The sequence below is a fragment of the Vanellus vanellus genome (assembly GCF_965231255.1).
Source record: "Vanellus vanellus genome assembly, chromosome: 1".
NCBI lineage: Eukaryota > Metazoa > Chordata > Aves > Charadriiformes > Charadriidae > Vanellus > Vanellus vanellus.
Window position 1 is genome coordinate 207,783,205 of NC_138905.1, and position 17,128 is coordinate 207,800,332.

General features: G+C 42.9%; 1 protein-coding gene across 1 annotated transcript in view; it reads left to right on the top strand.

Annotated features, from left to right (window-relative positions):
* Positions 1-6,266: 6,266 nt before the first annotated feature.
* Positions 6,267-17,128, top strand: part of PGR (progesterone receptor) — a gene marked incomplete at its 5' end in the record, with an annotated part of 39,346 nt that continues 28,484 nt past the window's right edge. The window contains 2 exons of the mRNA XM_082487455.1: positions 6,267-7,465; positions 8,699-8,850. Of these exons, the coding sequence (XP_082343581.1) occupies positions 6,267-7,465; positions 8,699-8,850 (1,351 nt within the window). The remainder of the gene's footprint in view (positions 7,466-8,698; positions 8,851-17,128) is intronic.

The window sequence follows — 17,128 nt, forward strand, 5'->3', positions numbered from 1 at the left end:
TCTCTGAGAAATGCATATTTAATGTCTGTTGGCATCCTAATTTTAGTGAAATTTAGCATGTTAACTAGGGGTCTATTTTTTAGATTCCTATTTTTTTATAATATTTACAGAATAGGGATGCAACACAGAAGTATGTATCTCCAAGTACTGTAACATACAAAGAATGTGCTGTTATTTGCATGACATTGCTATTTTTTTATCCTCTACACGACATGCTGAAAAAGTGTTGGGTTTTTTTTTTTGTGTGGTGTAGGAATTGCAAAATGCAGTTATAGAGGTCTAATTTTTTTTTTTTACAAAAATGTTATTTCTGTGATAGAACCAAAAGCCTCTAAGCCCCTCCCTATGCAAGGTTTTTTTTGACCATAAGCTTATAGGCTCTTTGAAGCAGATAGTATCTCTTCCTCTTTGTTTATAAAAAGTGAATCACATTTTTTGCTGTATCATATCCTAAACAATGATAGCACAAAACTGTCAGGCATTGATTAACTGCGAAAAAATAAAATACTATTTTCTAAGCTCTGTTCTCAAAAAGCCAGTGCAGAACTATGTTGCGGTCACTATAAGAAAGGTCTGTATGGACTAAGACACTAATTCAGTTTTTCTACTGTAATTAATTTATCCATTCACAGATTTAAACATTAAGTCACTAAATTAGGGCACTGTTTATATGGAGTGCTCTTGACAAACAAATGGAACACTTTAGTCTGAGGAATGGAACGTAGATTTTGTTGAATTTCAGGCCATTCTTCAAGATTATTTTAAGAAAAGGTGGTGACAGAAAAGGTTTGTGATTTTGGTATTTGTAGTGTTTGAGGAGGCTGTGCACTTGTCTTGTTTCTCATACAGCATTTTTTCTTTTTATTTAAACCAACAATATTAGAAATATTTTGCAGGATCTATCAAAAGTTTTTACTACTTCTAAGTGTAGAGTTGAATATTTGAATGGTGAAATAAATGCTCAGGAACTACTTAAAAAATTAAACGCAAATCTACAGCATTACAATGAGAGCTCTCAGTACAATTCTATTGCTGGAGGTATTTAAAAGAGGTTTAGATGTGGTCATGGCTTAGTGGTGGACTTGGCAGTGTTAGTTAACAGTTGGACTCGATGATCTTAAGGGACCTTTCCAACCTAAATGATTCTATGATTCTATGCCTGTTGACATTTTATACAGGAATTGTGCTGTAAAGCAACACAGCTGAGAAGTTGTGCTTTTCACAGAATCATGGAGTTTCAGAGTTGGAAGGAACCTCTGGAGATCATCTAGTCCAACTCCCCTGCCAAAGCAGGATTGCCTACAGCACATTACTCAGGACTGCATCCAGGCGGGTCTTGAAAATCTCCAGGGAAGGGGACTCCACAACCTCCCTGGGCAGCCTGTGCCAGTGCTCTGTCACCCTCACCGTAAAGAAGTGTTTCTGTGTATTTGAAAAGAACTTCCTGTGTTCTAACTTGTGCCCATTGCCCCTCGTCCTGTCACTGGGAACCATTGAAAAGAGCCTGGCTCCATCCTCCTTCAACCCACCCTTTAGATACTTGTAAGCATTAATAAGGTCTCCCCTCAGCCTTCTCTTCTCCAGGCTAAAGAGTCCCAGCTCTCCCAGCCTTTCCTCATAAGGGAGATGCTCCATTCCCTTAATCATCTTAGTTGGCCTTCGCTGGACTCACTCCAGCAGTTCCCTGTCCCTCTTGAACTGGGGAGCCCAAAACTGGACACAGTATTCCAGTTGCGGCCTCACCAGTGCAGAGTAGAGGGGGAGAATGACCTCTTTCGACCTACTGGCCACATTCTTCCCTATGCAGCCCAGGATTCCATTGGCCTTTTTGGCAACAAGGGCACGTTGCTGGCTCATGGATAATTTACTGTCTACTAGGACCCCCAGATCCTTCTCCTCAGAACTACTTCCCAGCGGGTCCGCCCCTAACCTATACTGGTGCTTTGCGTTCTTCCTCCCCAGGTGCAGGACGTTGCACTTGCTTTTGTTGAACCTCATTAGGTTCTTCTCTGCCCAGCTCTCCAGCCTGTCCAGGTCATGCTGGATGGCAGCACGGCCCTCTGAGGTGTCAGCCACCCCACCCAGTTTGGTGGGGTGGCTCTGTCCCCTCATCCAGGTCATTGATGAATATATTGAACAAGATTGGACCATGTATTGACCCCTGGGGGACACCACTGGTTACAGGCCTCCAACTAGACTTTGTGTGGCTGATCACAACCCTCTGAGTTCTGTCCCGCAGCCAACTCTCAATCCACCTCGCTGTCACCTCATCTAGCCCATACTTCCTCAGCTTCCTAATGAGGATGTTATGGGAGACAGTGTCAAAAGCCTTGCTAAAGTCAAGGTAGATGACATCTACGACTCTCCCCTCATCCAGCCAACCAGTTATCATAGAAAGCTATCAGATTGGTCAAGCATGATTTACCCTTGGTAAATCCATGTTGACCACTTCCAATAACTTCTCATTCCTCAACGTGTTTGGAGATGACATCCAGAATGAGTCGCTCCATTACCTTCCCAGAGACAGAGGTGAGACTAACTGGTCTGTAGTTCCCTGGGTCCTCCTTCTTGCCTTTTTTGAAGATCGGAGTGATGTCAGCCTTCCTCCAGTCCTCAGGCACCTCTCCTGTTCTCCATCACCTTTCAAAGACAATGGATAGTGGTCTAGCAACTCATCCACAGTTTTGGAACAGAGCAAGGAAACAGACACAAAAATAATTTGAACTCTCAAATATTAAATTTGCACATTCTTGTTGAATTTTAAAAAAATGCAATAGTGTCAATCAAATCCTCCAATGGTTTACTGTTTGATTTAAAATAGGTTTATTCTAAAGTACAAATCTATCCATACTGCTTGCTTTTTGAAATTTTTTTATTCAGTAAATTTTACTAAATATAACAAATGTGACTTTTAGATCTGAATTGAAAATGTCAGTTTCAGTTTTAATGGCTTGTAAATGAAAATTAGCTGGGGAAGTACCGTAAGAAAACCTGTTTTTCTGTAATGGTGATTGTGGCAACAACAGAATGAACGAATGAATAAATGGCAACAACACTATAATGTCAATAAATTTGCTAGGGCATACTTTGAAATGTTCTTATTGAAAAACTTGCGACACCATAGCAGTATCAGGGAAAGCATCCAAATGATGTGAGAAAATCTGACAGCAAAGGAAATGAATGAATCGCAGAATCATAGAACAGTTTTGGTTGGAAGGGACCTTTAAAGGTCACCTAATCTAATCTCCCTGCCACAAGCAGGTTCATCGTCCACTAGATCAGGTTGCTTGGAGTCCCATCCAACCTGTCTTTCAACACTTCTAGGGATGCGGCATGAAGGTTATGGACAGAATAATACGAAGAAAATAGCAGAAGTTTCCACTGAAAGTTCATAGAAATCATGTTAAGCCAGTGTAAATCAAAGTCCAATAAATGTCCTAAAGATAAAGAACCCTAATTTCTTGCTTAAACAATGACAGTTCAGCATAATTACCATTAAAGAACTGAGTATATTTGGCCAGTCATAAAAATGAAATTAGGAACGACAAGACAAAATCTGGAAAATACTTAACTGTTAACATTTAGCCAAATAATGCAAGTAGCAAACATTTATATTTCTGGTGAATTTACAGGTATTTACAGTCACATGGCTTTGTTAGCGTAGAATTTTAGCAGACAAGTCATTAGCAGCAGTGAGTTGGTCTTGTGGAACCTACTGGATGCTGCTTTCCTTTCAGGACCCCTTAATCCTGCCATCTGGAGCTCTGCACCACTCCCAGTCCTGCAGCAGCAGTAAGGAGGCCAGTCACTGTAAGGAAACAAGTCTTTGGAGCACATTTCTGTAAAGAGTCAGGCCACCAATGCTGCCTGCATTTGGGGAAGTTGAAATGAGATAGCATGATAGTGGCAACAAACAGACATGGCAACTAGCTGACTAAGCACGAAAACATCAGGGGAAAACCCAAATGAGTACGGAGATGAACACTGCTGGAGATGAACTTCTGTCTCATCTGAGAAAAGGAAGGCTTGGGAGAAGGGAGAAATACTGAACCATGAAAAACAGGAACTTGGTAGCCAGAGAAGCGCTACAGACTATTTGTTTTAATGTCATGTCGTAACAGACCTGGATAGCCTTCTGGGAGCATTCTTTTAACATTGGTTCCACTGATATGTTCTATAAAGACATGTTCTTTGATCCTTGCTACTTGCTGGTCAAACAGTTCCTTCCTCTGCAACATCAACACTATGAGACACTGCTGTTCAAGACATATCCCTATATATAACAAGTATATTTTGTTCTGTATCATTCTGTTGAACCCCCTGAACACACACAGAAGTGCCTACATGATATCTGAGTTTTAAAATGTTAGCTATTATCACGACACCATAATTTTAAAAAAATGAAGAAAAAATATTATAGATTTTGTCCTACTTCTTACAGGAATAAAAAGCAGACTCCCAAAGCAGTCTACCAGCCAGTAGTATTTTGCCAAGAATAACATAGAAAGTACACACCACGCTGCATAAGGTTTATTTGAAGCCACTGCTTGCCCTGTATGATTTCTGATGTTAGCTTTCAGAACACTGAAATCATTTCAAAAAGTTATGTTTTTCTCCCCAAGAAGCTGTCATTTTCAGTGTGAAAATGTTTTGAAAGTAAAATAACAAAAGCAACTATTTTGTGATCAGAGTTTTTGAAAAACGATGTCTTTTCTGAAAAGCATGTTATACTTACCAAGGATAAACAAGCATGTAACAGCACATATTTCTCTAGGAATCAAAAATACACTGATTCTACTCAAAGTCATGAGGACTACTCCTACGCTAGTTTACTCTTTGTATCTTTCAACACACGTTTCTTTTCTGAGACTGCTATATAATGCAAATGTTATTAAGGGATGTTTTGTTTTGTTTTGTTTTGTTTTCTAATTAGTAATTGCCTTATTGAGCTGAATGGGTTCTGCCACAAAGCCGGCATTTTACACAAAATCCCAAGTGGCAATTAGATGGTGACAGCTTCTTGGTCAGACCTAACTTGGGCTGGACTATAACTTGCTATATGCAGGTTGATCAGCCAGCCCCTACAAACCAGGTCCATTTTAAATGTCCTCTCATTCATCCTGACAAAGTAATTAAATGAAAATATTAGAAGCAATGAACGCCCTATTTTCCAAACATTTTGTAGCAAAAACGTTGTGCTTTCTCTGGTGTAGAGGATACTTTGAGGTCCTGGAGTGTAATTTAAAATGCTTTACAATGCCTTGGTTTCTTTGCTACTGGAAATTGATGTTGCATCAGGAGAGGAATTGGGCCGGAGCTAATCCTGAAAAACTACAGTGAACGTCTGAAGGGGATGGTGAAAAAAAGACAAGACGACTATATTATTGTTAATGCAAGTAAGTAAAGCTTGTCTTGCTCTCTGCTCTCCGAAACAGCGACCTGCCCAAGCTGCTTGTTGCCTGTGCCCAGCCCAGAGCTGCACCTCTCGGGATGGAGAAGCATGAGGACGGGGCACCTGCACAGGAGATGAGGGGAGAGGGACGAGAAGGCAGGGAGAAAGCCAGGCTGCGGCGGGAGGCCAGGCAGAGCTGACCCGATGCACGGGGAGACGGAGGCGAGGGAAGGGGGAGCGGGATGCGGGCACGGCGAGCGATGGGAGGGGACGGGCCGGGACAGGAGGAGGAGCCGCTGGAAAAGCTGCTGGGGGAGCCGCGGTGCCCGGGACCTGCTGCTCGGCGGAGGCAGCGCGGAGGGGTGGGACCGGGAGGAGCGAGCCCGTGCCCGGCGGCGGCAGCGCAGCCCCTCGCTAAGGGAACGGGCCGGCGGCGGGGAGGGGCGGGGAGGGACGGGCCAGGGGGCGTGGAGCCGGCGGCCGGCCCGCCCGGGGCGAGCGGGGACGGCGGGGAGCAGTCGAGGGACAAGCGGAGCGCGGAGCCGGGGGACAGCGACCGCCCGCCCTTCGCCGCCGGAGACCCCGCGCTCCCGCCCGCAGCTCCTCCCGCACACGCTCCCATCGTTTCCCCCCCCCCCCCCCCGCTCTCGGCTGCACCCCCGCCGGCTCCGTTTCACCCCCTCTTCCCGGCGGCGGGGGCCATCCCTCCACGAAGGCAGCGCCATGTGAGCGGGACCCTCGCCGCCGCCTCAGCGGGCACGTCCAGGATGTGAGGAGCCGCCCGGGCCATCTGCACCCTGCCGCCGACCGGCCGTCCCCCCCACCCCGCCCCGGGCCGGAGACTCACCGGCGTCCAGCCCTCTCCCGGACCAGCATGACCGAGGTGAAGGCCAAGGAGCCCCGAGCGGCTCCGCCTGCCAGAGACGGGGCGGTCCTGCTGCAGGGCCAGCCCGGCCGAGACCCCTTCGGCAGGGAAGCCGAGGCCATCGACATCTCCCTGGACGGGCTACTCTACCCCAGGAGCAGCGACGAAGAGGAGGAGGAAGAGGAGGAGGAGGAGGAAGAGCCGCGGCAGCCGCAGCAGCCGGGGGAGGCGGAGGAGGACCGGGACTCCCTCTCGTACCGGCGGGGGAGCGGGTCCCTCTCGGACAAGGACTCCCTGGACACCGTCCTGGACACCTTCCTGGCGCCCGCAGCTCATGCCAGCTCCGCCGTGGCCGCGGCGCCCTGGTCCTTCTTCGGGGCGGAGGCGGCGGACGCGCCCGACGCCCCGATGAGCCGCGGCCCCTCACAGAAGGCGGGCGAAGCCGCCCCGGGGGGACCCGGCCCCTCGCAGCCCCCGCCTCGGCCCTCCCAGCTCTGGCCGGCCGGCGACGCCCTGACCACCGCCGCCGGTAAACCACGACCGGCGGGGTCGGGGGGAGGCGCGGAGGGACCCTCCGCGGCCCCTAAGGACGAGTCCCCCGGGCTGGCGGCGCTGCCCGGCGGGGAGCGCGGCTTCGCGGGCGGCGGGGCCCGGGCGGAGGCGGGGGCGGCGGGGCAGGAGTACCTGCACGTGCCGCTGCTGCCCCTCAACTCGGCCTACCTGGCCTCGCGCACGCGGCAGCTGCTGGACGTGGCGGAGTACGACGGCGGTGGGGGGGGGCCGCGCACCTCACCGCCCGCCCCGGACCTGGCGGGCTACGTCTACCCGCCGGCGGAGGCCAAGGAGGGGCACTTCGCCTACGGTGACTTCCAGCCCGCTCTGAAGATCAAGGAGGAGGGTCTCGGCCTCCCCAACCCCTACCCGGGCGGCAAGGCCACTCCCGCGGCGGGCTGCGCCGACTACCCGCAGCCCCCGCGGGCCGGGCAGGAGCCCTCGCTGGAGTGCGTCCTCTACAAGACGGAGCCCACCCTCCTGGCCGGGGCCTACGGGCCGGCGGCGGCCCCCGACAGCCTGCCCTCCACCTCGGCTGCGCCCCCGGGCCTCTACCCGCCCCTGGGTCTCAACGGGCACCAGCCCCTGGGTTTTCCGGCGGCGGTGCTGAAGGAGGGCCTGCCCCAGCTGTGCCCGCCCTACCTCGGCTACGTGCGGTAAGGGCGGGCGGCGGGTGTCGGCACTGAGGGGACGGGCCGCGGGGTCGCGCTGCTCCGCGGGAGGGCTCCGCGCCGTCCCCTCAGGAGGGGCGGCGGGGCGGTGGGGAGAGGGGCTGGAACCCCCGGGGGGCTCTTGGGAGGGGCCGAGGGGAGGACGGGCGAAGTTCTGCTCGGGGAAGCCCCCTTTGAGTTTTTGGGCAATAAGTGCGGCCGCGGTTCCGTTTTCTGTGTTGTGTGGGACCCAGCACGGAGGCAGCCCCGCGGCTGGCAGCTCCCGGCTCTCTCCGGCGCGGCAGCGCGGAGGGAGAAGTCGGGTTTTTATCGCTGCGGCGGATCAGTGCCGTCTGGTGTCTGAGCAAGTGACCGGCTCCGGAGACGGGGAGCAGAGCGCTCCCCGGGCTGTCCTCACTGCCAGCGAGACAGTGATCATAGATACCTAAATAGTCTCCAAAATATTTGGAAAAAAACCCACCCCGAACCGGATAATTACACGCATACACACACAAAAAGAAAACTGAAAGACTCGTCTATTGGTTTGTTAGAATGAAGTGGGTTACTTACTGTGATGCCAGGCAGGATGTTGTGCGTTATCTAGAAGTGTATACAAAAATACGTATATACAATGCTACAGTTTCAACGGAAGTCCTTGATTTGTGTTAAAATAATGATTAAGTATGTTAGTCTGTTTCTTTTCTTGGAGAGAAGGTCAGAAGTGCCCATCATAGTTAGTTATTGATAGGAAGCGACAAATAGGAAAGATTTTTCTAGCTGAGATAAAATGTAGTTATTTCCCATGTGAAAGAGGCTTTTGAAATTCAGTTCACTTCTGTTTGATTCTGTCTCTGTACCATTCTGTGTACAGGAAAAAAAGAGAATCGGTCAGTGTGACTTCAATCCCAAGAGCTGTTGATCTGAGGAAGATGAACATTTTAACAGAGAGTTCCTAGATTGTACCTTTTTCAGCTAAACCAGATTAAAATACTACTATGCTTTTTTCCCACTACTTTTCTGTTTAATGACTAGGCAGATATTACAAATGTGCCTTTAACCCTAGTAGAGGCAAACCCTTAAGCAGAAAGGCAGTCATACTTTATTTTTTTCTTACCCTTCTGTAGCTCGATTACAAGTTTAAAAGGAAAATTTTTAGCATAAACCCGATTAATCCAGGTAAGTAGTTAATTGTTGCAAAACTGGATGTTTCATGTCTCTTAATTATTTTTTCTTTTGAAGGCCAGATACAGAAACCAGCCAAAGTTCTCAATACGGTTTTGAATCACTACCCCAGAAGATTTGTCTCATCTGCGGTGATGAGGCTTCTGGTTGCCACTATGGAGTACTTACCTGTGGAAGCTGTAAAGTCTTCTTTAAAAGGGCAATGGAAGGTAATATGTGATGCCATTGTTCCTAATTATCTGAAATACATCTTTTTAGGCACTGCTAAGGACATATCTTTTACTTATTGCTGATGTTTAAAAATGTTATCACTTTAGTCATGTCTTTTGTTTTCACAACTGTTGAAATATTACAGTGGATTCTAACTAAATTCTTTCTTAATTGATTTTGCTATTATTATTTGTTTTACTTTCATTATTTGCTATTTATTACTTACTGTTTATCCGTTAGTCTTTCTGAGTAGGTGGAGTTTCATAAAAATCTTGTGTATTACAGTTTGTTTTGAAAAGCGTAAATGCTATTCAAAGGAAGATTTTGTGGGTGTGAAATAATGATCAGCAGAGGAGAATTTATTTTGGCTTTGTTTTGGTTTTGAAGTTGTGGAATTTTTCTTGCTTGCAAGATGCAGAATTTGGCTTCCTGAGATTTATGGAAGTATTTCAAGTTTCATTGAACAATTTCAAGTCATAATAATACTAAACGGATTTGAATTTTGTTCCAAATAGGCATTTAATTACAAAGTTAAGCTGCAGGTTTAATAAATTAGTAGCAATGCCTATGTTTATTTTTTATTTTTGATTATATTATATGCCTTGTCCATAAATACCCACTGAGATTTTAATTATGAATACAAGAACAGATTGCTTTATATAGTTCAACTGATGAAGAGGTGAAACAAATCCTTCACATCTTATGTATTGTCTCCTTTTAATCATTTTTACCTGATCGTATCAGAACTAGAAAATTCACATTTCTTCTCCATATACTTAAAGAAAATTGTTACGATGTATAGGATTCCTTAACTTCATAGAGTTTATTGCTCTTAAAGGGAAAATTTGGAAAATTAAAAGCTTAGCAAAGTAACCTAGTTAGATTTTTTTTTGTTTCAGTGTGCTGTTACTTTCTACTTTAAGTGTATGCTCTTGTTCTTCCTTCAACATACTAGGTGCTTGCATAGTGATAATGCTAGACTAGGTGGGCTAGGTGAACTTTTGAGCTAGTGCCTCATTTTCTCTCATGCATTTAATGGAATTCATGAGAAAGCCATTAGAAACAAACGTGTTAAGTTGCAAGGAAAACACTTGTCTCTTAAGTCACTTAGGAGTACATTTAAGTTTCACTTACTGTGTTAACTGGTCTCTTGGCTTGGCTTCACATTTTTTGCTTTGGTAATTTTGGTAAATCAGCCATATACTTTAAAAAAAGACAGGGAGCTGAAGTTTTAAGAATGACTGTAGTATAATTGATGAGTGCCATATTTTAAAATAAATTTTATTATTAACTTTTCACCCACACAACAATATTGTAGTTTTTTATCTGAATTTGATTCCGTCACTTTTGAATTTCATCTCTTTCCTAAGCTAGTATCCAGTTGGATTTATGCAGTAGGTGAACCTGCTCAAAGGTGTATTTTATTACTGTTCAGCATAAATATTTTAATGATAAATGTTAGGAACGCATGTAAGTTGGTTGTAGGAATATCTTAAGGTTGTTGTTTTCACTGATTATTTAATCAAAGTCTGTATTTGCAGAATCTTAATAGATTAAGAATATAGACATACAAAGAAATAAGAGGTCAACACGATCACACAAAGAAAATGCTTACGTTCTACATAGCAACTTCATACTTTCCATTTGTAAATAATTCCAAAGACTGAGAGTATGGTGAAGAAGTTTGTTTGGGTTTTTTAGTAAGAATATTCAAAGAATGGAAAACTACCTCAAGCCACCTGGCTATAATAAGAAAAAACAGAGATTATTGAGTCTTTGGGGAAGAATGACAGGCATGAGCAGTGTGGGCATAAGCAAGATGAACAAATACAGTTACCTGTTTGTGTGTAGAAAGTGCGAGTGTACAGAGATTTCCTTAAAGGGATGGACTTATTTTAGTGGAAGCATAGGATATAATTACTAGCATTGAAATAATCCCATTTATGGATAGATACTTGATTTCATTTAGACCTAAAGTACTTTTTCATTTATTGCTTATCAGAAATAAAGATGACAAATTACTCTTCTGTAAGAAGCAACAAAATATTTTTATTGTAAATGCAATAGAAAATACTGTTGAAAAGTTCACAGTGGTAATTGTGTAAATAAGAGACTTTTTTTTCATGTAAAATGTCCCCCTGCCTTTTATTTACCTTTTTAAATTTTTACTACTACTACAGACATGGGGGGGTTTAATAATAATTCATACAAGTAAGATGTTTGACTTTGTGAGTGCAAATTTGTGATCAAAACTCTACTTTTCATACACTTTCCATAAAGTCCTGATCAGTATGAGAAATTAAGATTGGAAAAGGATAGCTTTTACTGCTTGTATTTTATGTATTTCGAGATCTTTTTCATGTATTATGAGCTTTTCAAGTGTGTAGGTAGATAATATAGTGGTATTAAATTTGTTGAAACATGTCTGTTTTCTATTTTAATTATTTCTGTAATCTCAGATATGTTGGCTGTTTCAAATCTAATAGCCTATGTAATTTTTTTTCGCAGAAATTGTCCTATTCACACAACTTTTTTTTATTCTTACCTATTGTGTGGAAAATACTGTATTAGTTAAATGCTTCCTTTGGGATAAAATAGACTGTTACGTTATCCAGAAAACTCAAATTTTCATCCCTAATCTTTTTGAAATAAAACCAGAGCTTATTTAAAACACTCAGACTGAACAATCATTTAAAAATGTATAGGCAAACCTAGAAATGTTTCTATACTAAGCGTGATTTAATCATACATTTGAATATAAATAGCAGATACCCATACAGCTTAAGAGGGGGTCAGAACTGTATGAGGATCACTAACATGAAAGTGTAGAGTTAGAATTAAATTATTTTAGAATGTTTGTTGGCAGTGAATTCTTAAATATATATGATTTGGTAGATATTTTCTGTCTTTTGGGTTCTTGGCTCCCCATATGTGCCTATATATGTAAAGAAAAAGATGGTGTTAATACAATAAGCATATTTTACTATAAATAGAATCCTGAAGTAGGTTAACCAACAATGCAAGTTTTTTTGGGGGGGGAAGTCTGGTATAACAGATATGAAAAAAGCTAGTGCTGGAAGTGGGGAGGAGAAAATGTAGCTAAGGGACAAAAATACTGATTTTTTTTTTTTTAGAAACATTTATTTGCATTTAGAGGTTGTACATTTTCTGTTCATCCCTTTCAAAGAACTGATTTATTTGTCTGTTGATTCACTTATTGTACAAACAGATTACATGGCTTTTTCAAAATGCTTTGAAGATCTCCTGTGGGTGTAATGAAAATAACAAAAGTTACTGTTATTTATATTCGGTTAAGAAATTTGAAAAGACAAGATTGAATTCAGTATGCTGATGGGGTAGTGCCATTCCTGTCAGGGAGCTGAGAGTGATGGGTGGTTTGGAATTACCAAGCAAAAAAAAATTCAGAAATAATATTTTAAATGCTTTCTAATATGTAGAATTACTATATCCGCAAGGTAATTTGCTGTTGATGATCCAGCTTTTTTTAAGTGCTACCAATATATCTAGTTCATGGAAACAAAAATTCGGTATATTGTTTTTAATGGGGTTTTAGGAGAATGAAGATTAAGGAAGGAACTCTTACTTTTTTAGCACTAAATTGTCAAATGGTCTTTAACAATGTCTTATAAAGATACCTTCATGTAAAACCATGTGGGGCAGCCACGATCAAAATGCTTGTGTTACACCATGGTAAAATTTCTGTCCTGAACAGGAACCCAGTGTAGAATTTGGGGATTCCAGAGTTACGCTGTTGCTAACATGTGGTTTCTTGATGGCCTGCATTCTTGCCTCTTTGTTGAAAGTGTCTCTTTTTCAGTTGTTTTACTAATGAAAAGTTAAAATTACCTCAATCCTGAAAAAAATTTCAAGTGCTGTTTCCTATGTAAAGTCCCACTTCTAATTTTTGTTCTATATTTGTGTAAAGCGTTTCCTTCTTTTACACTGTTTTTATATTATTGACATCAAATGAAAAGCAGTTGCCTGAACCTGAAGAGTTTGAGGCCAACATAAATTCATGGTATCACAGCAGATGGGTCAGCTCTTGGTTTGTTTAAATACCTGGGACCCTATTACAAAATTGATCTAATGATTATATAGCAGATTTGTCTAGTTTTAATATGTGCTTCAAGCTCAGAGTAACAGCGCTGTACGGATAATAGCGTCAGGGAGCAAGCTCAACCATACGTTGTAGCTAACACTTAGCTGACAAAGTGTGAACTTTTCTTCTCTCCGAGATCTGAATTTGGCAAACTCAACCTGACAGAAAGTTGGGTTTCCACAAGAGTTTTTACTGTCTGTATATCAAGAGGTGCTCGTGGAGGAATTAAAGATGAGCTACGTCTACACAGTAAGAAGGCTGACCATGACTTTAACAAACTTTCTGATAAAGTTTATCTGACTTGTGTCATGTATAGGCAGTTTTGCGATGACAGGGTGATTCACTGTGTAAGTAGTGAAATACTACACAGAAGGAAAATTGCTGGACTAAACAGCTGTGCTTTTCCATAGCTTAAGAATGTAAAATGGCACGGCATGCCAAATATTTATAAAAGTGCCAACCACTAATAGAAAATCCCCTTTGAAAACAGAGTGAAATGCAGTACTATAGAGACACTTTTGACTGTGAAATTGATGAAGGAGATCTAAAAAGTTCCTTTTTCTCCTAATTCTGCAGGGATTTCCCATTTTTAATCCAACTTTCTGGGCTGGAAATCTGGGATCAGAATTTGGTACAGTGTGTACTGTAAACCCGATAGTAACGAAAGTTTCATGCAGTAGAAACCGTACAAACACACAAAGCATACATATGGCAAGTTGAGAGATGAAAATGCTTTTCACTTAATATAATGTTTAATATTATTAAAGATCTTTTATTTTGCACATAACCAAAAAGGGTTAATGTACAGTAAGCTAAATGTATTTCCAAATTCAAATGTACGAAGTTACTTCGTTGAGGGTCCTAATATTAAAGTGGGAAATGTCACTTCTGTGAGAACAAACAATTTGCATCATGAGACGGGAAAGAAGAAAATCTGTACTGATATGTAATTGTATATCTTCCTCATACTTCTGACTTCAAAGATATTTGTTGTTCAGCCATTTGACGAACATTAATTTGATCAATTGATTCATCTGAGGCACAACAACGGGGTGAGCTAAGACTGCATTCGTTCTGGTACTTGAGCTATTGTGCTAATGCTGGGCTTCCTGCTGCTCTCATTGTGCCTTATTACTGGTTTCCTGATAGGCGTGGCTTAGAACATAATCAGCTGCAGAAATGTGAATTACTAACATTTTTGGCTTAACTTTATGTAGTATTTTAGAAACAGTATCAAATGCTATGTTAAACATCTTCAGGTGGAATAGCAACTATTACTGGTAGTGTGAAACGGCATGTTTCAAAGAGCACCAGCGACTGACTGCTCAGTGATGCTGGATACTCCTCTGTTCTGACTTTAGATGTGCCCAATGTGCGTCACCTGAGCTGCTCATCCTAAGTATGCTTTACAGTGAATGGAGAGAAACAGGAAATTCTAGGAAGTAACTCACTGACTTATTTTAGGTATCTTCTTGGGCTGAAAATAACAGTTCTCTAACAGTAACTATTTCTCATCACGGATTATAAAGGAGAGTCAGGTAAGAATGTATGCTGTCTGCATGTGGTGGTATGAATCCCACCCATATGACCAAGGTAGCTAATACATTTCTGTACTACAGAAAAGAAATATGCTAAGTATATGAAACACTTATTTCATACTATTTATTTTTAAGTATTATGTAAAAAGTATCGTATATAAAATTAATACATATAAAGTAATATAGGAAGTTCCATCTTAACGTGAGGAGGAACTTCTTTGAGGGTGGCAGAGCACTGGAACAGACTGCCCAGAGAGGTCTGGGCACTCAGGAGACGTTCAAAACCCACCTGGACACCATCCTGTGCAACCTGCTGTAGGTGACCCTGCTCTGGCAGGGGGGTTGGATTAGATGTTCTCCAGAGGTCCCTTCCAACCCTGACCATTGTGATTCTGCAATATATATAAATGATACTTTTAAATAGTATTAAAATACTTATAAATTATATAACATAAGTATATAAAATGTAAGTATTTGTAGTCAAACTGTTATCTGCTAAAAATAGATTTAGGTTTGATGGTGTCAATCTCCTTAAGCTGTTTATCTGTTCCACAGAACTGGTGGTGTGCTAGTAAGAGGTGCTTCTTTCGAAACTACTGAATGGAAAGAGTTAACAAACAGTCATTTGTGTGTTACAGTCTGCCATTATGTGTAGTGATATATGACTGCACTTCAGAGGTTTCCTGGTTATACCTAGTCACAACTCAGGCGTTTTCACAAGTGGCTGTTGCTTAATACCAGTTAACATCTGAGCACATTGGAACAGCCTGGAAACTTTTGTAGTTAAAACATAGAACGAATTACATGCAGACATTGAGATCCAGGAGAATATTTCCCTATTCTTGTCCACTTGCTAAAGTGCCTGTTTTTCTCTCGTGCCCAAGAAGGGAGTGTACACTACACTTGTTTTGCTGGATATACACACTTTAGAATCTAGTTTATGTTTTTTTAGCAGTTTGTTGTCCATTGGATGTTTCGATCAACAGGCAGCAATATATGGGGTTTTGCACATTGCCTTTTTCTGCTGCTAATGTTTCTGCTTTTTCTACTTTTATTACTCTTGGAGTGAGTGAGTGAACCTGTCCCACCGGTTCAGTTGTAGGACAAGTCAAAGAATAAAAGGAAAATATATATGAAAATACTTATCATGGCAATGTGCTGTAATACTTCCACTAAAATCAGAATGATGGGATGACTGAAATACGAATACAATGCTTCTTATGTTGGTAGAAGAATACAACACCCAGGGATAAGAAGAATAATCGGTCCGATTTTGTTCAATATATTCATTAATGACCTGGATGAGGGGACAGAGTGTATCCTCAGCAAGTTCGCTGATGATACCAAACTGGGTGGGGTGGCTGACACCTCAGAGGGCCGTGCTGCCATCCAGCATGACCTGGACAGGCTGGAGAGCTGGGCAGAGAAGAACTAATGAGGTTCAACAAAAGCAAGTGCAAGGTCCTGCACTTGGGGAGGGAGAATGCAAAGCACCAGTATAGGTTAGGGGCGGACCTGCTGGGAAGTAGTTCTGAGGAGAAGGATCTGGGGGTTGTGGTAGACAGTAAATTATCCATGAGCCAACAACGTGCCCTTGTTGCCAAAAAGGCCAATGGAATCCTGGGCTGCATAGGGAAGAGTGTGGCCAGTAGGTCGAGGGAGGTCATTCTCCCCCTCTACTCTGCACTGGTGAGGCAGCAACTGGAATACTGTGTCCAGTTTTGGGCTCCCCAGTTCAAGAGGGACAGGGAACTGCTAGAGCAAGTCCAGCGAAGGGCAACTAAGATGATTAAGGGAATGGAGCATCTCCCTTATGAGGAAAGGCTGAGAGAGCTGGGACTCTTTAGCCTGGAGAAGAGAAGGCTGAGGGGGAGACCTTATTAATGCTTAGAAGTATCTAAAGGGTGGGTTGAAGGAGGATGGAGCCAGGCTCTTTTCAATGGTTCCAAGTGACAGGACGAGGGGCAATGGGCACAAGTTAGAACACAGGAAGTTCCGTTCAAATACACGGAAAAGCTTCTTCACGGTGAGGGTGTCAGAGCACTGGCACAGGCTGCCCAGGGAGGGTGTGGAGTCCCCTTCTCTGGAGATTTTCAAGCCCCGCCTGGATGCAGTCCTGAGTAATGTGCTGTAGGCAATCCTGCTTTGGCAGGGGAGTTGGACTAGATGATCTCTAGAGGTCCCTTCCAACTCTGAAACTCCGTGATTCTGTGAACAAATGGTACTTTAATGATGTATACCTCTGGAATAGTTGGGGTGCTTTTAAAGTAGATTTTGTGTTAAAATTCCATGTTCTATATTTATAAGAAATAGACCCCTTACTGACAAGTGACAAAAAAGCTGACAGTTCCATCGTTTTACATATTTATACCACTGATGTAGTTAATTACTTAAAAATGGTGACCAAGGAGCAATTGTGACACAGTGGCATAAAAAGAACTGGAAATACTGACTTGTAGAAGCCAGCATGTCCTTCTAAAAAGTATTAGTTGTAGATTAGATTTTTACTGTTGTGAGTTCTTATATTTAGACTAGAAGACTTTATGCATTTCAAGATGTGGCAGTGGTAAACAATCTAGGCTGAACTGAAAATCAATATGAATAGTAATCCTGATTTTG